A 23898-nucleotide genomic window follows, 5' to 3' on the forward strand; every position below is an offset into this window, starting at 1 on the left:
TTAAAAACTCAACAAAAGTAAATGGATCTTCTTGAAATATCATGTTTGTAAGCTTTGGTTAAGTTACCTGAGATGAGTTCAAGGACCACTAGAAAGTTGAAAATTCAACGATTCATTCACTTTTTACATTTTGTGGCTGTGAAAAATGGCTTCATTTTGCAGATATTTTAGAGACAACGTACCTTTCAAACACATTAGTGGGTTTTGGGGTTTAGAACGCCAATCCTCAGGAGACAAACATTGTTCAGTTGGCTTTTAGACTTAGAAAAGGTCACTCATACATTCATCGTTACTTTACTCCAGTTCTTGCTGGCCTTCATTGGTAACCAATTAGTAATAAAACTGATTTTAAGATTTCATTGTTTCAGATTATCTGGTAGGATCCTTTCTGAATGTTACCTTGGAACCAGAAGTGGGTATCGGACTTCTGCCATTTGTGTCCCTCAAGTAAAAGAATTCCCTTTCAAAGGATCTCAGACTGGCAGTTTCTTCTTTTAAAACATTTCTGAAAGCCCTGGTTCATCATAAGGCCTCCTTTGAATTAGTCTCATTTATTTTATTCTGTTCATTTACATTCTAAGTCATTTTTTAAAATATAATTTTACCATGTTGGTCTGCTTGTTCTGCTATCCTTTGCATTGTGGTGATTGTATTTTGTTCTTTCACATATTCGTTGTTCCGTACGCTTCGATTTATCTCCTGTATTTCCATGTTGCCTTTGTGCAGCACCGTGAAACTTCAAAAGGAGCCATATAAATATAAACTATCCTGAAATATTTTATTGTCACGGTAAATAACATCCAACAGCAACATCAGATGATTCTGCCATAATTAGTTAGCAGATTCTAAAGAAATACCGGGTCGCCGGAGTTGTTCTCTTTGCTGTTTTATTTATAGAGCTGTCTAGTGGGTTTGTATTTTTGCTGTCACATTTCAAATTTACTGTATTTTTGTAGGCAATGAATTGATCTCACTGACAAATACCTGTGTATCTTATTCTTTTGTGTCATATAAATCAGCTGCTGCCCAAAAACTACACTTCGGTGAGCCTCACTAATACACTGGATCACATGTAGCTTCATTACAATAAACACAGACACTGTAGTTTATTTTGAGTCAATCTCAGGCACACTGTTCAGTTGGAGCCTCAAATCTGTGTTCATTTGCAGCTGAAATGCACCATTTAGTCTCATTTTATTATTTATTGCTTAAACTGTATGAATTAATGACTTTTTTTTCACAATAATAGAGAGAGAACGCATCGAGAGCTGGGATTTGCTGACAGTAAAACCACAGAATATCTTCAGCTTTACCCTTCCAAGGAATCTCGACAGATAACTGACATTTCTCTCTTGTCTAAATCAGTTTGTAAAAATCAATCAGAGGTCAGAAACTGGGCATGCAGCTGCAGCATTAGTCTTTGTTTTACGTCTATGAGGCTGAGTTTAAACGGTTCTGAATGAGGTTTGGGAGTTTCGAGAGGCAGCGAGTTATGAAAATGTCACTCAAATGTCAAATGTCATCATCTAAACTTACAGCAAAGCCTTGTTTGTCTGACAGTGTGTTCTCTGTAGTGTTTGTCGTAGTCCGACTGTGTGAAGACACTTTATCAGACTGTTTCTTTGTAGTGAACAGCAGTCCGACTATTTAACTGACAGACAGTACAACCACACTTTATATTTGTCGCATCTCCGCTGGACCTCCATGATGGAGCCTGACATCACTATGAGATTTGCGATCCGCTGCTAAGCCTCTTTTGTGTATTCAATATGAGCAGTAATGGCATAATCTCGCCATTTGTGTCGGGAAAAACAAATATAAATCAGAAGCAGTGACATGATAACTACTGAGTCGTGTAAAGACAGTGTATTTCTGTCCTGCAGAGATTTTAATTTGGTCTTAAGGATAAATAACACTTTTAATTACATTTACAAACAAGAAAAGCACTCAGAGAGCGCAGTACTCTGCCAAGGCTGTTCATTCCCCCAGATGGCATTGTCAGAAATGCAGCATTTTTTTTAGAACTGCAGCATTTGTTTATAAGTTATCGATGATCAGAAATCACAGCAACATAGAATGTGGCCATTTAATAAAGATGTACCCACAAACAAAATGACGTTGCACTGAGCACAGGTGTGTGTTATGCATGTGTACGTTATGTACAAATACCGAATCGCGTGACTCGGAAACACCCCCCCCAATTTAATCAATTGTTTCTTGTATCATTTCTGACGGATAAGTCCTGATAAGTCCGCAGCGGTCAATTTGTTATAGGATCACAATCATGTGATCATCAGCAGGCAGCTGATGTAGTGTTCACTTGTTGTCATAGTTACAGTGACGCCGTGCCGCTATCTCGCAGCGATACAGAAATCTTTAACAAATCCATGGATCCAGACTATAAGCTGCATCACTACCAAAATTTGATCACTTGGTCTTTGTGTCATTTCTGACCATCCCCGAAAATTTCAGTCAAGTCTTTTATTCCTTTTTTGAGTAATATTGCTAAAAGACAAACAGACAAACAAACAAAATAGACTGAGTTTGATTCAGTTTTCTACACTAACCAACAACTTTGTGAGAAATTGGAACAGCATAGAGGCCTGGGAGATTAATCTGAACATGCAAACTAAACATGGCCAAATGTGGAGGGAAAGGAGAAGTTTCCAAAATAAAAGACATGGAGTATTATTATTTATTATTGTCCTGCAGTGAGACTTCACAGAGTCAAAGTGATGAAGGACAATTTATTCTGGAGGTCTAGAAAGAATATTTTGCATCAATAATCCATTTTACTCCTGATTCATGGAACAGATGAGTCTATGTTCAGCAGATTTATTGTTATTCCCTATTTAAAGCTTTTGTAAAAGTGTATATCCCTGAAAAGAAGTCTACTTGCTACCAAGAGCAAGTACTGTATATTTTCAAAGTGCCAGAGAGAACCAGGCTTTTATTTGGAGCATATTTAGGACAGGCTGTTATTTCTAATTCCCCTCTGTTCTCCACTTCATGTAAACTCCTCCATGTTTACCATATACCCTGATGGATTCAATATAGGGTGCATTTCCACAGCACAAATTGAACTAGTAAAGCAGGAGCCAAGTCAGACTTTTACTTCCCAAACACTGTCACCCTACTGTGAATGAAACGCAACACGTCCTCTAGAGTTTTCACAGAGAAAGTCCTTCTATTACAAGTAGGGATTTAATTAGAAACATTAAAAAGGATGGAAAAGAAGGCTGAATGTGCAGCAAAGAAGAAATAATCAAAAAATATTGATAAAAATTAAACTCAGAGCAACAAAGTTTGGTTCTGTTATACTGATTTAGGACTCAGGAGATGCACATTACGTTAAATTTACCATGCAAACTGTAGTAAAAGGCTGCAGCTAATTCCACCCAACTGAATCATTTTACTAGCTGGTGTCAGTGCCAGATGTGCTCAGCCTGTCAGTTCTGCTCCTGAGTTTAATGACGCTGCACTTTATGATTGCGTGTCAGCATCAAAAAAGGATACAGATGCCGCGTGTTAGTGCCAAAAATTACGATTTAAATGAATGAATTTGGATTGTGTAAAGAAAGTCCTCCACATCTAAAAACGTTATAAATTCAAAACTCAACATGTATTTTGTGCAGAGATCTTTGGATATATTTGGTTTATTTCTGTTTTATTGTGATGTCTGGCTTTCTTGTGTTTTTACTTCTTCCTTTTGTCTGTTTTCCCTCCTTTTTTGAACATCCTCAGATCCAACTTTTGACTTGTCTGTCGCTTATGTTTTGTCTCCCCAATCTGATTTTGGAGTGTATACATAATGCTGGGTCTTCGGTCAGTTCACCCTGATTGCTACCCTCATGTTCACCTGCCTGATTCTCCTTCAGCATCAGATTTTTGTACCTGGTGTTGTCTCATGGATGGCCTGCCTACATCTCGTGTAATTCTGTTCCTTTGGATGTCTTTCTTTCTTGGACTTATCTTTCCTCAATCACCAGCTGCCTTTTGCTCATTCACTTGTCTACCTTGTGCAACTAAGTCTTTGACTCAAGTTTCCTTTTTTAAGTGCCACAACTTGCCTTGCTTGTGTATCTCCATCTTGGCCCTTTCCTGATCATCACCTGACATAGCAGCCATGAAAAAATATTGTATCTCGATACGTTTTATGTAGACACAGCATTTTTTACATTTTAACGTCTGTGCTATGCATAAACACACTGCAGCAGCCTGAGACATGGGCTGCCCCTTTATTCGAAAAAGTACAACAAATTTCAGACACAACCCACAAATGGAATTTAGTGAAGCAAAAATGGAGCGAAACTCTGACAAATCAGCAGTTTTCTGTCTTAAGAGGGGAAACCTCAGTTGTGTCTGTCTTTAGCCACCAATGATTTGACATCAGATAGCTTTGCTGGCTAACAGATAGTAGCTACAGCCCTTCTATAGATGTTAAGAGCTCTATTGGCCTTTGCTCCTGGTGGTAACCAATAGTGAAGCCCGTTAGATGCCAGGTCATTACGTACACCTGCCTTTGTTTAAATACTGGCTATCAAAAAGGGAATGAGTTGCACACCGAGATGGAACACTGTAAAGCTGCAAACCACAATGTGTTTAACAACTATAGCACACTGTCATGGTTTAGATTACCCCCAGTAGAACCCAATAGAACCTCACCGACAACAGTTGTGGTTTCCGCACATGAGCACCTCTCGTCCGCCACAGCAGATAGTACAGTACGACTGGTAGCCGTCGTCGTCGTATTGATACGCGCATTCTAGGAAGCAGTTCTGCCAAGAGGAAGGTAAAAAAAGTCCAAAGTGAGCAGTGAGACGTGCAAAGAATCCAACATTTTATGGGGTCACATCAGGTGTTGCCTGAAATGCGCTCAGTTTTTTATTAGCTCTGAAATGAGCTGTGATTTTCTTTTACTGGTTGGAGTCGAGTCCCAGACTTTTTAATGACCTTCATCGCGAGCTTACCTTACAGCTCTGGCACATTCCCCCAGCAAACAGAGGGTGCTCACGGCTAACATTCAGGCTTCCACAGGAGATACAGATGTCTGCAGGAAGAAGAGCATGTGTCAGTGTTTAGCCGGCTGAGGTCAGAGAGTTGTGAACACTCCAAGCTCACACTTCACTGGAAGTATTTGAACAGCTGTAACGCAGGTCTACATCCAATTAGCTGAACTGGTGTGTTTGGAGAGAGCACACAGGGGAGCTGGTGAGGCAGTAAAAATCATGGAAATGTCATTTCTTCTTCTGTACTCTTTCATCATTTTACGAACACACTTGCATACATGTCTGCCCGTCAACAAGAGGGGGAAGTGTGAGGCGTCTAGCTGCCTCCTGAGAAGCCTTTCAGTGCTGCTGCGAGCGAAAACACACTGAGGACGCATCACTTACCTTCTATGCTGCGGCACTTTTGTCTCACGTCATAAACAAGGCGCTCTGAGAAAGAGAAATGTCGGCTTAAGGAAAATGCACAGACAAAAACTAATGCTGAGTTCAACAGTTCAAAAGTTGTTTACTCAAGAAAATATAGAATATCAAGGATTTATCAAGTTAAAACAGAGCAAAATTCATAATTCTATAACAGATCATCTCAGAACTGACACGCAATATCTGCAAATAATCATCATGCAACCATTTGTGTGAACCCCACACTATTCCACTACTGTACATGGTCCAAAAATTTGCTTTTTTGCATAAATAACTACATAAATATGCTTAGTTTGTAATGCAAATGCACAAGAAAGCTATATTGGCATTGAAAACCATCTACAGCTCAGAAAAAAAAGTAAAATTTATAGTTTTATAAAAGATCATCTGAGTAGTAATATGCAGAAACAACTAATAATCATCATGCAACCATTTGTATGAACCAAACACTACTGTAGCATCGTTTGAAAATTTGCATTTGTGCATGAATAAACACATAAATATGCATATTTTTAATGTAAATGCACAAGGAATGTGTATTTGAAAACCATTCACGGGTAAAAATGACTCAAAAGATTTATTGTTTTATAATAGATCATCTCAGAAATGAATTGCAGGATCTATAAATAATCATCATGTAACCATTTGTGTGAACCCAAAACTACTCTGCTATTGCAAATGGTCTGGGAATTTGCATTTGTGCATAAATAAATGCATAAATGTGCATGTTGTTCTTAAAAGCAAACGTCAAATGATGTTATATTCAGATTTAAAAAACATTTACAGGTAAAAACTGTGTAAGATTCATGGTTTCATATCAGATCATGAGAAGCAACATGCAGGATCTAAATATTCAACATGAAACCATTTATATGTACCCAAAACTACTCTGCTATTATAAATACTTTAAAAATTTGCATTTGTGCATGAAGTATTTATGCATTTATTCATCATAAAACATACATAATTTTGCTCTAAGTAGCTGTAACACTTGAGAAAGTCAGATTTGACCACTGTGTTCTAATATCTGTGAAAGGTGTTGAGATTGCAGAAGCCTATGAAACCTACATCTCTATACAAAGTGCAATTAAAAGAAATCGCTTCTGTAAATGAGGAATGAGACTGAAAACATCTCTTTAAATGATAGTTAAAGATAAAAATGTAACTAGCAAAAAAAACTAGATGCCAATTTGCAAACGCCAGGCTGATTTTTTACATAAATTTTGAAACAAAAGGTGTCCCAAAATAGAACCCTGTGGGACACCAAATTCTAAAAGGAGATTCCATTATAAGCAGAAATTTCTGTATCCAGTTTGGCTGCACATATCTCATTATCTTGGTCAGTAAAAGAAATAAAATAACACCATAACTTAAAAATATATATTTTTGTTACTCTAAATGAGTACTACTAAATGACAGGTTTTGTCTACTGTCATAATTATGGTTCTTTGTGTCTGGTTTGTTTTAAAATTGTTTAAAATCCTATAACATCTCATGCTGGAGAGATTATATTTTCTTGCAGACAGAGTGGAATAACCAACAATCCATTTGGGAATAAAAACAAACATCCAATTCATTGTCTTTGGAACAACCTGAGTCCTCCTGTCTGGTCACATCACTCACTAATGGACCTCTTGCACTCAGACCACTTACACTGACTCTTCTGAGACCCTCCCAAGGGACAGAATAAAGAGTTCATGACTCCTATATAACCTAATAAATGAGGCATCTCACCTCGTGTCCTCTCATCAATGATGTCCTTGACCTTGGGTTTCTCTGCTGTGCTTTTGCGAGGCTTTTTGGCTGGAGGAGGTGTGTAGGCGGCTGCTTCGGGCTCCACCCACATCTCAGGGTAGACCTCTTTGTAAGGGTTACGCTCCTCTGGGGGTGTACAGCGTATCAGACAGTTAGTATCACAGAAAACATGATGAATAATTTGAGAAATTTGAAGGTTAAGTGGTTATTTTGAACCCATTCAACAGACTACTTCTTACCCTCTGGTGGCTCCAAGCCTTTAGGTCCAGTGGGCTGAAATCCTGCCATCGCCCAGTCTATCATCTGCTTGTTCAACATTTCCACTGATTTGGAGGTTTCTGTCTCATCACTGTCAGGGCAGGCCATGAAGGCTTTTCCTGCCCGGCTGCTAGCCACCTACAAGCACATTAAAAAAAGCAGTTTTGACTGAAATGCACCCTTATTATAATGGTATTTACAGTAAAGATCATCTAGCCATTCAGAGCTGCCATTCTTTTCCAACTACAGTCTCATTGGAGGGGATAATTGGAGATCTGGGGTCTGCCTGCAAGCTGTCTCACATAATTTTGCCATCTAATTTTGCTCTCAAGTTTCTCATTGAGAGCACTTATTTTGAAATTACATTTTTTTTTTTTGCATCTGCCTCTTCAAATTATGCTAATTGCAAGAACATTCCCACCATTTTCATGCTGCTCAGTGAACAGAATCTGAGTAAAGATGCTCAGGAAAACACAAGAAGTTGTTCCAGTACGTACTATAATGTCCCTGTACAACCACATTTTTACAAATTGTGTGATTTATGTAAAATGGTGAGCTTTAGAAGCGTTGATAGGCAAATCAGTGAACTTTCTGCAGAGCACATCTAGTCTTGGGCAAGAAAGTTCCCAAAAAATGCCTAACTATTGCTTTACAGACACAAAAATAACTGTACAGTGCAAATCCAACACTACAATGGAGTTGTAAAGGGTCTGAAAATTTGCATTTGTGCACAAATAAATGCAAAAATGTACATTTTTTTAATTCAAATGTACAAGGAAGCTATATTTGAATTTGAAAACCATTTACAGTTGAAACATAGTAAGAGTCAAAAAAGATCATCTCAGAAACAACATGCAAGATCCACACATAATCATACAACCAACTGTGCGAACCCAAAACCACTCTGCCATTACAAATGGTCTCAAAATTTGCATTTGTGCATGAAGAAATAAATAAATGAATACTATGCAACGACTGGTGTGAACCAAACACTATACTATAGTATTGCAAAGAATCTGACAATATACATTTGTGCACGAATAAATGCATAAATGTGCATGTTTTTTAAATGCAAATGCACAGAGAAGTTTTATTTGAATTTGAATACCATTTACCGTTTAAAACATTGTAAGATTTTCATCAGATCACCTCAGAAACAACGTGCAAGATCCACAAATGATCACAACACAACCAACTACTCTGCTATCAAAAATAAACAAAAGACATAGTAACCATAAAAATCTAATTAAAATTAATACCACTATTTCAACTGAGTGAAGAAACAGGACAATTAAATGTGGTCTGTTAAATATTAGATCTCTCTCGTCTAAATCTCTGTTAGTAAATGATTTGATAACTGATAACCAGATTGATTTGTTCTGTTTGACTGAAACCTGGTTGCAGCAGGAAGAATATGTTAGTCTAAATGAATCAACTCCTACTAGTCATACTAACTGTCATGTTCCTCGAATCACGGGCCGAGGAGGAGGAGTGGCAGCAATTTACCTCTCTAGCTTAAAAATGAACCAGAGACCTAAACCTAGTTACAGTTCATTTGAAAATCTTACTCTCAGTCTCTCTCATCCAGATTTAAAAGCTCAGAAACCAGTTTTATTTGTTGTTGTATATCGTCCTCCTGCTCCTTACTCTGAGTTTTTATCTCAATTCTCAGACTTTTTATCTGATTTAGTGCTCAGCTCAGATAAAGTCATTATTGTGGGTGACTTCAACATTCATGTTGACGTGGACAGTGACAGCCTTACGACTGCTTTTAATTCAATATTAGACTCAATTGGGTTTTCTCAACATGTAAATAAACCAACTCATAGTTTTAATCATACCCTTGACCTCGTTCTGACTTATGGCATAGAAATCAAACAGTTAACAGTATTTCCCCGGAACCCTCTTCTTTCTGACCATTTTATGATAACATTTCAATTTACAACAATAGATTGTATAGGAGTTAAGAATAAATATCATTACAGTAGATGTCTGTCTCACAATTCGGTGACTAAATTTAAGGAAATAATACCCTCTCTATTTAGTCCAGCACCACTTACTGATATAATGGAAGGGAAATATTATAATTTTACCCCCACAGAAGTGGATTATATTGTTAATAATGCTGCAGCCTCACTGCGTACAACACTTGATAGTGTTGCACCTGTAAAAAAGAAAGTTCTATCTCAGAGAGGACCTGCTCCTTGGTATAATTCCCAGCTGCGGACTTTAAAGCAGGTGTCCCGAAAGCTGGAAAGGAAGTGGTACTCCACTAATTTAGAGGAAGTTTATGTAGCTTGGAAAAAAAGTCTAGTAATTTATAAAAAAGCTCTTCGTAATGCCAGGACAACATATTATTCATCTTTAATAGAGGAAAACAAGAACAACCCCAGGTTTCTCTTCAGCACTGTAGCCAGGCTGACAAAGAGTCAGAGCTCTGTTGAAACTTGTATTCCTTTAGCTTTGAGCAGTAACAACTTCATGAGCTTCTTAACAAATAAAATTATTACGATTAGAGAAAAAATTAATCTGGCCCTTCCTGCAAATGTCACAGATGTATCATCGATTACAGATACTTTAGAATTGGCTGTAAGACCAGATGGATATTTAGAATTTTTCACCCCCATACATCTCTCTGAACTCATTTCAATAGTTTCTACATCCAAACCATCAACATGTCTTTTAGATCCTATCCCAACTAGACTGTTCAAGGAGGCTTTACCTTTAATTAATTCCTCAATGTTAGATCTGATTAATCTCTCTCTAGTAACAGGTTATGTACCACAGGCTTTTAAGGTTGCTGTAATCAAACCTTTACTTAAAAAGCCCACTCTAGATCCAGATGTTTTAGCCAACTATAGACCAATTTCCAACCTCCCATTTCTCTCTAAAATTCTGGAAAGAACAGTTGCAAATCAATTATATGAACATTTACAAAGGAATAGCCTGTTTGAAGAGTTTCAGTCAGGCTTCAGAGTGCATCATAGCACAGAAACAGCTCTGGTGAAAGTTACTAATGACCTTCTCATAGCGTCAGATAATGGACTGGTCTCTATACTTATTCTGTTGGACCTTAGTGCAGCATTCGATACAATCGACCACAAACTTTTATTACAGCGACTAGAACATTCTATTGGCATTAAAGGGACAGCACTGGACTGGTTTAAATCCTACTTATCAGACAGGTTCCAGTTTGTGCATGTCAACAATGACTCTTCTGAGCATACTAGGGTTAATCATGGAGTTCCTCAGGGTTCTGTCTTAGGACCAATACTGTTCACATTATACATGCTTCCCTTAGGCAACATTATTAGGAAGCACTGTATTAATTTCCATTGTTATGCTGACGACACTCAATTGTATTTATCTATGAAGCCAAATGAAACTAATCAGCTAGCTAGACTGCAAGATTGTCTTAAGGACATAAAGACCTGGATGACCTATAATTTCTTACTACTAAATTCAGACAAGACTGAAGTCATTGTATTTGGCCCCAAACATCTTAGAGAATTGCTTTCAAAGCATATAGTTACTCTGGATGGCATTACATTGGCCTCCAGTACTACTGTGAGGAACCTCGGTGTTATCTTTGACCAGGACATGTCCTTTAACTCGCACATAAAACAAATCTGTAGGACTTCCTTTTTCCACCTGAGAAATATTGTGAAAATCAGGAACATCCTGTCTCAGAGTGATGCAGAAAAACTAGTCCATGCATTTGTTACTTCTAGGCTTGACTACTGTAATTCCTTATTATCAGGTTGTCCCAATAGCTCTCTGAAACATCTACAGCTGATCCAAAACGCTGCAGCCAGAGTACTGACGGGAGTTAGCAAGAGAGATCATATTTCTCCTATATTGGTTTCTCTTCATTGGCTCCCTGTTAAATCTAGAATAGAATTCAAAATCCTTCTTCTGACATATAAAGCTCTTAACAACCAATCTCCATCATATCTTAAAGACCTGATAGTACCATATTACCCTAGCAGAACTCTTCGCTCTCAGACTGCAGGCTTACTTGTTGTTCCTAGAATCTCTAAAAGTAGAATGGGAGGCAGAGCCTTCAGTTATCAGGCACCTCTCCTGTGGAACCAGCTCCCAGTTTGGGTTCGGGAGGCGGACACCCTCTCTATTTTTAAGACCAGGCTTAAAACCTTCCTTTTCGACAAAGCTTATAGTTAGGGCTGACTGGGTGACCCTGACGGGTTGAGCTGGTGTTTTCATTTGCACAACTGACTTCCCCTCTTGACGTCCCTTTAGTTTGCCCCTAGTTATGCTGCTATAGGCCTAGGCTGCTGGGGAACCTCTCTGGATGCACTGAGCCCTTCTCTAACTACCCATGTATTTACTATATATACCATTATTGCATTACATTCACTCTGTTTCTTTCTGTGTCCTTTCTCCGAGTGTCCCTGGTCCCAGAGCTGGATGCTGGATGCTTCAGATGTGTGGCTGTGTTTTATGGTCCTTGTGTCCCACCCCCCCACCTCTCTATCTCTACCCCTCTATCTGTATCCCTCTATCTCTATCTCTACCCCTCTATCTCTACCTCTCTACCTCTTCTGTCCCTCTCAACCTGCCCGGCCAGCAGGCAGATGGGTCCCCCCACATTAGAGCCGGGTTCTGCTCGAGGTTTTTTTCCCTGTTAAAAGGGTGTTTTCCTTGCCACTGTCGCCTTTTGGCTTGCTCTGGGGGTCAGGCATATGGGTTCTGTAAAGCGTCTCGAGACAATTTGACTGTAATTGGCGCTATATAAATAAAATTGAATTGAACTGCTACTGTAAATGGTCTCACATTTGTGCATGAATAATTGAATAAATATGCATTCAGGGCTCCCAAAAAAATGTCACACTATCCTTTAACAAAGATAAAAATATCTGTACGATGCTACGCAACCATTTGTGTGAACCCAACATTATTGTAGTATTGTAAAGGGTCTGAAAATTTGCATTCATGCACGAATAAAGTGATAAATATGCATTTTTTAAAATGCAAATGCACAAAGAGGTTTATTTACATTCAAACATAGTAAGATTCATCATTGATCATCTCAGAAACAACAAACAAGATCACAAATAATCATCATACAACCAACTGTGTGAACCAAAAACTAGACTGCTATTTTAAATGGTTGCAAAATTTATGTTTTGTGCACGAATAAATACGCATGAAAGTTGACAAAAAACATGCAAATATCCTTTTACAGACAGGAAAATAACTGCACAATGCTATCAATGTCGTGTATGCTTAAAAAAGTAACTACACTTGCAAGTTATCTATTGTAAAAAGCAACATTATGTTTGTGGCAAAGAGCTCGGTTTAATAGGAAGATATTTTATGAGTGAATCAAGCTGTAAAAAAACGGTTCGAACTAAAAATACAACTTTAAAACCTACCACTATTACTCACCTGTAACACTTCGTAGATGGCTTTCTTGTACATGGGCTGCTTATTGTAAGTTGGTTGGTGAAAGGCAATGTTAAAGGAACTTAAAGGCATGAGTTTCTCTACACAGACCTGCGAAAACACACAGAAAATTGAAATATTGTCACATCGTGTGGTTAAAAGGTGACAGGAGATTTATAAGAGCAGCTGGCTGAGCAAATAACTCAAAAAAAGATCATTATAAAGTGTGTGGTTGTCACTATAAACAGAAGGCCGTTTTGCTTGAAAAAGCTGGGAAAAAAAAATCACCTGACAGCAATATTAACATTGGCTCTCAGACACTCACCACTGAGAATTTTCCATCTCCAAACCACATGACCCATCTGGTTCCCTCGGCAGCTCGGCTCCGTCCCGTCATCCACCAGGATACGATGCGGCCTGGCCACCACGAGAATCCTCGCAGCTTCCCCCAAACCAGCTCACCGATGCCAAAACCACGACCGTCCTGCAGCCAAAGTCAAATCATTCGCTCTGTATGGAGCTCTGGGCAAAACTGTGAAACCTTTTCTAAACAGTCCATCTGTGGGTATTTTTTCACCTTGGCATAGTCAGATTTTTTTTAAAAAAAAAAGGTTCTATAAAACAAAAACATATATGAAAGTACCACATACTAGTAGTTAAATGTGATTAAATAAACATATAAAAGGCTATAACTGACAGTTCATCAGCTAATTCATCAGTTATTTTCTTGAATAAGCGCCAATTATTTGATAAGAAAATACTGAAAAATAAACACAAAACCGTCCAAAACCCAAATAGGATAAAGTCTCATTAACACGTATCATATTTTTATCAGAAACTGTTAGTAGATTATGAAAATGTTTGCAGATTTACAAATTTTCTGTTGCTCAGTTAAGCATTAATATACCAAAAATAATGATACATTGCAAACAATCCTTAAACTTAATGGATTCATTTCATTAAACTTCTTTTAAAAGGGAAAGAAGTTGGCAGATTTATTACACATTTCATACAATAATGCAGTGAAGCGAAAGTGCAGTAATAGTGAAAAATCGCCACAAAAACAGTCCAAAACCCAAATATAATCAAGTCTCACAATCACATAAAACATTTTAATCATAAATTTAGAAAGATTATGCCAATATCTGCAGGTTAATTTTTATTTTCTGTTAGTCAGGCAATTGTTTAAGCTCTAATATACTGTGAATAATAATTCACTGCAAATAATCCTCAAACTTAATGCATGAATTTCATTAGATTTCTTTTAAAATGGGTAAGTATACAGATTTTATACACAATACAATAATGCATCTGTCTGGGGATTTGCATATGTGAAAATAGCTGTGAAACTGTCACAGTTGTGTAAAGTTTTGGAAAGAAATTAAATATGAGCGTATCGCATGCATATTTTGTGGATTGTTGGAGCTATAATGTTTGCATTTGGTGAAATATTAAAAGCAATCTGAAATCATATTGAAAACAGTTTTTATTTACTAAATTGTTTGATTGGAAAATAGTGAAAAATGAACACAAAACAGTCCAAAACCCAAACATGGTTAAATCTCATTATCACAAAAACATTTTAATCACCAATTTTAAATATTTTTTAAAATATTTACTGTTTTAGCAATCATCAAACTTAATAAGATTTAATGCAATTAAGTCTGTTTGTGAATTTTTATATGTAAAAATAATTGTAAGTCTGTACACGGACTGGGAAATGGATTAAATAGGAAATATGAGTGTTTCATGTGTACATTTTGTGGATTGTTGGAGCTATAATTCTTGCAATAAGTAAAATATTGAAACCCACCATAAATCAAATATAGAACATACTGTTTTTTATGCTGTATAAATGCACTGGAGATTATATGGGATCTTTGTGAACTTTATGAAACTTGTAAAACTCCTTAAATGCCCAAAACTGGCTACTTGCATGTCAAGGATGAGCCCTGACCTTAAAGTAAATCCATTTTCCACTAGAGAGCTGCAGCAAAATCCTGTTAACTTACAACCAGATACAAATCAAACTAAAACCTTCTTACCTCATACTCGGGCTCAGTGTCTGCAGACTTTGGGGATGTCTTGTCTCCTCCTCCGATGGCGACGGGTTCAGGGGTCGTGGCCACGGTGGGAGAAGCCGGGTCAGTAGGCTGCTGCTGCTGCTGCTGCTGAGGAGGAGGTTGCTGCTGATGTTGCTGCTGATGTTGCTGCTGTTGAGGCAGCGACGGCTGTGATTGCTGTTGATACTGAGGCTGAGACTGAGTGTTCGACTGAGGCTGAGGCTGCAGAAGCTGCTGCTGCTTTGAAGGCTGCGGGTGCTTGATTATTGAGACCTCCTCTTTTTGGGTCTCGGGTTCGCTCTCCTCGTGATCCTTCATGGCGTTCATCGCTGACATCAGTTTGGCCTTTTTCTCTGCCTGAAATGAAGCCCAGTGAGAGCAGATGTGAGGACGGATCATGATATGTGCAGTTTAAGTCTGAAAAACTATAAATTTAACCAGATAAGAATTATGCGTTTTTTCAAGAACAGAAGAAGAACATCAGACACAACTAGGGATCGATAAATATGGGATTTTTTTGGTCCAATACTGATGAGTAATATTTGGACCCAATATACATTAAATGTTACACAAAAACAGCATGTGCAAACAGGAAACCTGTTATTAATACCAGGCTTCTTAATTAATAAAGTGACTATAGTACTTACTGAAGTACTACTTACTGAATATGTAAAATAGACATAGGAGTGGTTAAATTAGGACGCTCTCCTCTGTTTATGTGGAATCAACTGAGATTGATCAGTTTGTCTCCTGCAGTTACGTCATTATTAGCATTATTAGCATAGCATTATTCATTATTGTCTTTAAGATTCTGTTTCAGGTTAATTTGCAGCTGCCTTCTAATTTAACCGCTAGCTGTTAGCGTAGCCTTAGCCGCTGCGAGAGAAGCCAATTTCCTTGTATGTGGCAACAGCTTGTGTTTCTTGTTCAGTTTTTGCTGCTTGAGAGACATTTCTGAGACAAGAAGAAGCTGCATCAGACCTGAAGTAGTGCATTAATTTATCAATAATCTGCAACAAAATTTAGGGATCCACCGATATGGGTTTCCCAAGGCCGATACTGATGCCGATTGTTGGTGCTCAAGAAAGGCCAGCGACTGATATTTGGAGCCAATATCCATTAAATGTAATGTTTTAACAGCATGTGAGAGCAGAGAACCTGACCTCTCATTCATAACTAGTCTTCTTCATCAACAAGGGTGACTATAGCTGAATATGTAAAATAGAATAGGAGTGACTAAATTAGGACGCTCTCCTCTGTTTATGTGGGATCAGCTGAGAAAGATCAGATTGTCTCCTGCAGTTATGGCTGCTATTCTTGTGTTTTCTTTATCTTCCTCTGTTCTACCACTTTTATTGCCCACTAAGGTATATATTTTAAAGCTTTATTAGTTATTGTTTTCCAGATTCTGTTTCAGGTTAATCTGTGGCTGCCTTCTAGCCGTTAGCATAGCCTTAGCCCACTGTGAGTGAAGGTAATTTCCTGGTTTGTGGCAAATAACATGTTCAGTTTTTGTAGTCTCTGCTTGAGAGACAATTCTGAAAGCAGAAGGAGGCCGCATCAGACCTGAAGTGAATTTCACTTATCAATAATCAGCCAATAAAAATGCAGATACAGATCTGAAAAATACCAAATATCAGCCAAATTTATAAACAAACTATCCCTAGCTCTGATGCATTTGCACCGAATAAAAGTGAAGTAGATTTTAGCATGAATGCAGCCATGATACAGAAAACACACAAAATCAACAATCATATGACTGTAATGGATTTAGTAATACAGAGAGCAATACACACAGTCATATTACAGACTAACAGATATACGAATATGCGAATATTCGGATCTCAAAATTAATATCCACATACCACCATTGGACCGAATATTCGGATATTCGGGTCCAGCCCTAGCAACAGGTTGAAGTTTCATGGAGAAAAGTAAGCAATGAAATTTTTGTCAAACTTTTCAGAGAATAACTGAAAACATACTTTATTGTGGTATATCGTTATCGTGATATAAAATAATCCATATCGTGATATATGATTTTTTCCATATCGCCCAGCACTATCCTCAGGTAACCTGGTTAATGCCAAACTTTGTGATGAAGAGGAGGAACAAAAATAGTAAACTTCCAAACAGATTTTTGCAGGCATTCGCTGCAATCTTTTAGCGTCAAGAGTTTTCCCCTCAGAAATATGAGATCTGCTACCCAGCCCTCTACCTGCCATGATGCATGCAGGAATCAATAAACTGTATTACTACCAGATTTAGTATAAGCTCAGGCTTTTAGCAACCCGGCACAAGCGGTGCACCTCTTCTCTGGCGTGTAAATGCAGAAAAGGAGTCTGAAAGCCTTTGTAAACACGTTGTTATCTCAGACTGTGAGGCCTATTCATCAACAACAGTGTATACAGTAACTCTATAGTGTCCAGAGCTGCAGCGGAGAGTTCACTGGGTTTGTGGTACCTGACACTGAACCGCTAGGTCGATCAGAAAGGACGAGACGCAGCCGGGACTTAAGCCTCTCGCGGCAAATCCCCAACAGCTGCACTCATTCTGATGTCTCTCTCTCGCACACAGTATGACTCACATGCAAAACTTTCTTTTCTTTCTGCACACACACTTAATATACGCAGGCCTGTATGTAAACACGTGTTGGTCACACTATAGGCTCCACGTGAGAGCGGCGCTGCACAGCTGTGCTTACTTTCCTCAAGTGTTTCTCAGGTTCTCAGGTCTCACACATACTGTAAGCGTCCAGAGCCGGAGCAGTCTGAGCACAGTCCTCCGTCCTCTTTCCTCCCAGTGTGACTCGTAAACAATAGCGCCTTTAAAGGGAGGTGGTGCCTAGTCGGCATGGGGAGGGGTTTTCGGCGCAGCAGAGTAGAAACATGTGCTCTTCAATCAAGAGGCTCTGCTGTGGTTTATAAATATCTGCACTGTAGCGCTGGATGGATGGTTGAAAGCCCTCGGCCATATGCGTTCCGCCTGTTGGCTCCAGCGCCAGCACACTGGAGTTGCTTGGAGTTCCACATGGTAAACTGCAAAAACTAACAAACTGTTATGCTGGGGAACAATCTATAACCATTATGAGCAGGTGATGATGTAGCTCCCTCGTCTTTAGTGATCGCAGGTACACCGAGAGATCTGTAGACGCCAATAAAGCAGCTGTGTTTCTGCCGTTTCTGTGCTCGTTTTTTGGTTGTGTTGCTGTCTCCAGGGTTCCTTCTCCTCAGAGCCAATGAGAATGTGACGCTGAAAATGCCAGTAAGGCGGGGGGAGGAAGAGAGAAAGTACAGTGGCTATAAGAACCAGATATTTGTCTCTGGACTTCTTCCCAGTTGTAAATGCCCCCTTTTGGGGGCCTCACAGTGTGTGTGCAGCTCCACCAGCAAGACAGACCCTCCGAGCCTAAAAGGGGAAAATAGCAAAAGGAGGTAGTGGAAGACACAATGCGGTCTTTATCATGTACACACGCCTGCCCGTCACTGACAGCTCAGAAATACCACCACTTTATATCTGCTGTCACGCCGCACTGCACACAAATACCAAAAATGACAGCAACCTTACTGTAGCTGTACAAACACAGCGAAGCACCTACACATTTTCCCCCTTTACATGTTAAATATGAACGCCGTGAGTGCAGATTTGCTCATGGATACAGTGAAAACAGAAGCTGTGCAGGCCTCTGGCAGTGTGTAGAGACATGTTGGGGTGCACAAAAAGGGATAATCTGACTTAGCGGCTGGGCAGCATGATACCCTGAGGGCTGAAGGGGTGACAGAGTGCACCGAGAAGCAGCGAAAAAAAAAAGAAAAAAAAAAGAGAGAACAGATATTGGTCTCTGGGGTGCGCAGATGATACTTTACTATCAAATGTGGGCTGCACTTGTTAACAAAAAAGGTCACGTTTACTGCGTTATTTATACGACAACAACTGTGCATTATAAGGTTGTTAACTTCACAGGGAAGATTTCTTAGTCTCAGAGGGTGAAAGAGATGCAGTAGATAAGATGTGCATGAAACTCTCAAGGCAAAAAGCCAGAAACAAATTCAAAGTTGTAGGAAAGGTGGCACTGAATCAAAAAAGCATCTTGAAAACTCTCATTAAAGGCAGCAGTTAGATGCACTAAACTGTCACTGAGCATTACTTCCTTACACAATGTGACATTGAGCCTTTGAAACAACACAAAAGAGTTTGACCTTTGAATGCAGTAGTCTCTCATGTGCAACAGGCAGGAGACACACTGGGGACTGGTTTGTGTAATTGTTTGATGGATTATACAGTGAGATATGTCTTCAGTGCAAAGACCTAAAGCTTATCTGCTGAGCAGGACTGCACAGAAATGATTAAAAAAAACTCCTCAAGTCGGAACAGGTGTAAATGCACGAGATGCTGCAGAATATGATCCTAAAACTTGAAAAAGCTGCTTTAAAAGGAGGAAAGACCGTGCAGAAATGCACAACTGGCAGCTTGTGTTGTGCAGCAATGTAGCTACAGCATTCATTAGCCTGATTTTTAGCACAGTCCCTACAAAGGCAGTGTATTTCATGAGTGGCCTTGGGGGGGTCACACCAAAAGAGGCCATCTGGTTCTCATTGTATTGCGTCCTTTTAAGAGATAATTAGGAATATTACACAGTCAGCCATGAATACATAAACAGAATTCCCCATGAATCCACAAGTGGAGTTGTTAAAAAGCAGCCCTGCTCAGTTCAACTCCAAAGAGCTCGGAAAATCTCTTTAAGCAATCAAATTACAGCTCGTACAATAAATCAGGAGTCAAATAGAACAAAGTACACAAAGATAGGAAGGAAACGGCTCCGAGGCCTACACGACAACTTCACCCTTTTCCCCACTTAAATGTTATGTAAGGTGAAATCACACTGCCTCTGAGAAAACAGTTACACAAAAAAAATAATGCTACTCTGACATTTCTAGGTGCAGCTATGAAGCAGGAAATACTTTCAGCGCACATTCACCCCACGGGAAAAACTTTTTTCATGCATGCAACTTTTTCTTCTCCCCCCCTCCTTCCTCCAAACATGGCTAAAGCCTGCTCCCTCTTCCTTTTTTAAAGAGACGGTTTCCCTTTAAGCCGTGCAGAGCAGATGGTCCACAACAACTCTCGTGGAAATACCTGAAGTCAGCATATTCCCCTCGCTGTAACCAGGCTAATCAGACATGCACACTATCCCCCCGTGTTATCAAACAAACAATGCAGTGCACATACCCATACACGCCAGCGTGCAACCCTCATAATCCAGTGTGGGGCTTGAGTTTTTTTTCACCCCCACTCTCGGGGTAGAAGGGATCGCTTAAAAAAAGAAAGCATGAACATTTCTTTGTCTGGGAATTCAGGGTCAGGTGATTGCCGACAGGAATTCTGGTTGGCTAGAGAGGACTTGCAAAATGTTGGCGACGAGCCAAGAGGCTGTCTTGCAAGCAGGGCTGGAAATTTGCTGCAAACCTCATCTTCACCCTCATATCCATAGCACAGAGTTCATTTCCATAGCTGGGGGAGGGGTCAGGAGAAGAATGGGGGAGGGAAACAGAGAGGGAGAGCGACGGAGAAGTCCACTGTAACACAAGGCACATGAAAAAAGGAAGGATCCTGGAGAAAGTGCAAGACGACCGTAACCCTTTCAGCCACCACGTCGTCCCTGCAAGCGGGAGTGTGCAACAGTAAAATCTTCCACAGCAGCAGCAACAGCATATGCATCACATTAGTGCTCAGGAAAGAGCTTTGGTGCCAAAACAAATTAGCCTTTATGCAAATTAGAGCAAAGCTTCCAACACACCAGATAAGAAAGAGGAGGGGAGTAAGAAAAAAAAAAGAAAGAAAAAACAGCCACATTCAAAATTTGCATCTCACAAATCCCCTTAAATCTCAGCCTAGTAGAGCTTCAAGTGAATCCACCTCTGGTTTGAAAAAATTGAAACTACCCACTTGCCTCGTATTTTACGGCGTTTCACTTGTAGGACCCCGGCATGTCCTGCTAATTTGGCAATATTTCCTCCCTGGAGACACTTTTATGGCTGAGCCGTCCCCCAAGGAGAGCAGAGGGAGGCGGCAGAAATCGAAGACCCCTTGTTGATACTACGAAGACTCCTCATTATGTAACCCATGAAGGCGCACTACATCACGTTACTACCAGGAATTTAATTTAACACGACTTAGCAGGGAACATGGAGAACCTCACAATTACGAAGATTAAATTTATGCACGAATAACGTCCCAAAAAAGGAATTCACGCTTGGACAAGTTGTCACACTTGCTAAGAGGGGGGGAGTTGTTTGATCACTACCTGAGTATGTATTACTGACAAATCAATCTCGAAGGATAAGGGATTTAGTAGCTGTTTTGGAGCTTTTAATCATATTAAGTGATTCTCATTTTCCCAGCTGTCATAAGAAATGATCATAGTAAAAGTTGAATTTTATTTTTTCTGAGCACTTTAACTAAAGCCCCTTTCAGATATGCTATACGTAACAATGCTGGTTTCATTAGTCTGTTAAAGTGACGTTATTCTGTCTCTTTTACAGTAATGCTCCTCATGGCTCATTCGAACACTATCAGAGTCATGGAATCAAGTTTGACAAACACAAGACTTAACAGTACATCAAGAGACAAAAAAATGACTGAATTCAAAGTACACTGATTGGCCACAACATTATGACCACTGACAGATGAAGTGAACAACACTGATCATCTTGTTATAATGCAGTGTTCTGCTGGGAAACCTTGAGTCCTCACATTCATGTTAACGTTTGGCATTTACCCCCCACCTAAACACTACAGGTCAATCAACCCTTCATCCCCCAATCCCCCAATGGCAACAGCAGTCCTCGATGCCAGCTGCAACCCTCAGCAGGACAATGTACCCCAACACACTGCAAAAACTGCTCAGGAGTGGCCTGGGAATACAACAGAGCTAAGATGTTCACCCGGGTTCCACACTCCCCAGATCCAAATCTTACTAACCTCCTGTGGGATGCGCCAGGATAAGCCTGATCTAGGTACCCTGCAACCCACAGGACCCATGGAATTCACCGCCACCATCCCAGCACCACAAGACATCCCTACAGGTCCTCTGTCCATACCCCACTGGGTCAGAGGAGTTCTAGCAGCGTAAAGGAGAGTAACACAGTTTTAGGTGGTCATAATTTTATGCCTGATCGGTGTAATAGCAAACTTTTCAAACTGTCCAACGTACCAATAAGTTTAAGTTTGAGTTCCTTACATTCTGTCCATGTGCGATGATAAATTTACTATTTTACCAACAGCAAAATAAAAGCTGTGATGAAGCTTAGGACTCAACCTGATTAACAATGATTTAACTGCTATGTATAAACCGTGACTCTGTGTGACAGCTCACCTGTCTGAGGTGAAGAAAAGTAGTGACTGCTAGATCCTAACTGTCCCATCTCCATGTCCGGGATAATTTATAATTCTAAGTGATTAAGTTACTGCGGCAGTTCTGTGCATAAATGCATGCAGTTTTCTCTTTGGAAACGCTCATATATGGATCCAGATGCTGCAAGTATCCAATCAATTCACAGGAAAAACTCCTACAAAGAGCTGGAAGCAAGAAACTAAACTTTGCTTTGCCAAAACCAGGATTAAACAACCTATTATTTTAATAGACATTTCGGTTTGTAATAGATGTAAAATTGTGTTGCAAAAAAATCACAAAATGCCTTTCTCATTCACTACACAAACTGTGACTTTTGCTCTTTGTGATGTTTTTGGAACAATATTCGTGCTGAAATGTGGTAAAATCCTTCCCCAAATCACCTCAAACAATTCAAATTTGTTGCGTGTGCATGCCTACATGTTGATGCAATGGCACAGAGTTAAGCCTTGTGTCGTGTTGAAAGTGATACAGAAATCTCACTGGGTCCGACCTCGCAAGAATTGCTATTGTGACTTCTATGGAAAATTGACCAGAATGCTTATTCAGACACGAAACCGACACGTTCAGATGCTGTCAGATTATTAAAGGAGCCAGTCTCTCATTGCTGTTGCCTGTAAGATTGATCTTAAGTTTACTCATGTGAAACTGTCTCACCGCAGCTGTTCCGGAGCTTTTAATTGACCAGATTTTTACTTTTCTTAAAAAATACAAGCTAAAGATTGAACTCTAAATGGATATTGCTCTATACTTTTTCTTAGAACAAATTTCTATCCAAGAAAGATGGTATTTCAATCAACAGATCTAACTCAACAGGGGTTCAAATGCAAATGGGAAAAAACTGGACCACAATGCAACATTATCCAGCACTGGCCACTTCAAGTACAGGCACACATTCCTGGTTGATTACTTTAAAACGTGACTGCTGTATTTATGTCATTAACCTTACAAGTGATGAATGATTGTGGTTATGATAAACTTTGCAGAGCACCGCAATCCATCATCAATTTACAAACAACCCTGTACAATGTTTGGCTTCTGATTAGGCTCAAACTCTCACTCTTACTGGATTCTACTCAAAATTTAGAAACTTTTTTATATGAACACAGGCATGTTTTGATCTAAACCTCTGCAAAGTCTATGGATTAGTCAGATTAAAATGGATTCTTTTTATCCAGAACAAAAAAGTTTCTTTGAGTTTTCAAAACCTCAAAAAAGATGAAGGTGCATATTCTTGAAGTGGCAAGTTCAAGTCTAGTTAGGCACCTTTGTTGCATCTCTCTTATGTATCATGTTGTGTAAAAATACCAAAAAGCGCAACAAAGCCGACAAACTAAATATATTCTTTTGTAGGTACTTGCATGAGCTGACCCCTTTAACCTCGATTCATTTCACCTCCGCTTCAAGACATCAAAAGCGGTCAGATTGATGCAAATCTAAATGTACGGCAACATTTTCATGCAGGAAGCATGAATCATGTCAAGGCATCAAACACGTGATGAATACAGCTGCATGTGATTTCTTCTCTGCTTATACAACAGTCAAGAACAAAGGCAGGAAAAAGGCAGTAGCCGAC

At 39.4% G+C, this 23898-nt stretch overlaps 1 protein-coding gene across 5 annotated transcripts in view; it reads right to left on the bottom strand.

Annotated features, from left to right (window-relative positions):
- Window positions 1-23898, bottom strand: part of dnmt3ab (DNA (cytosine-5-)-methyltransferase 3 alpha b) — a 59465-nt gene that overhangs the window by 10496 nt on the left and 25071 nt on the right. For 3 of the 5 annotated variants that reach the window (XM_023271647.3, XM_023271652.3, XM_023271639.3), the window contains 8 exons: window positions 14894-15268; window positions 13174-13332; window positions 12852-12959; window positions 7424-7580; window positions 7164-7310; window positions 5394-5438; window positions 4971-5050; window positions 4666-4778 (listed from right to left, as the gene is read on the bottom strand). In XM_023271647.3, the coding sequence (XP_023127415.2) occupies window positions 4666-4778; window positions 4971-5050; window positions 5394-5438; window positions 7164-7310; window positions 7424-7580; window positions 12852-12959; window positions 13174-13332; window positions 14894-15268 (1184 nt within the window). Of the gene's footprint in view, window positions 1-4665; window positions 4779-4970; window positions 5051-5393; window positions 5439-7163; window positions 7311-7423; window positions 7581-12851; window positions 12960-13173; window positions 13333-14893; window positions 15269-17615; window positions 17638-20140; window positions 20293-23898 lie in introns of those variants that run through there. The other 2 variants (XM_023271660.3, XM_035948936.2) reach the window with 2 other exon arrangements.

The sequence above is a fragment of the Amphiprion ocellaris genome, chromosome 20 (genome assembly GCF_022539595.1).
Source record: "Amphiprion ocellaris isolate individual 3 ecotype Okinawa chromosome 20, ASM2253959v1, whole genome shotgun sequence".
NCBI classification, from domain to species: Eukaryota; Metazoa; Chordata; class Actinopteri; family Pomacentridae; genus Amphiprion; species Amphiprion ocellaris.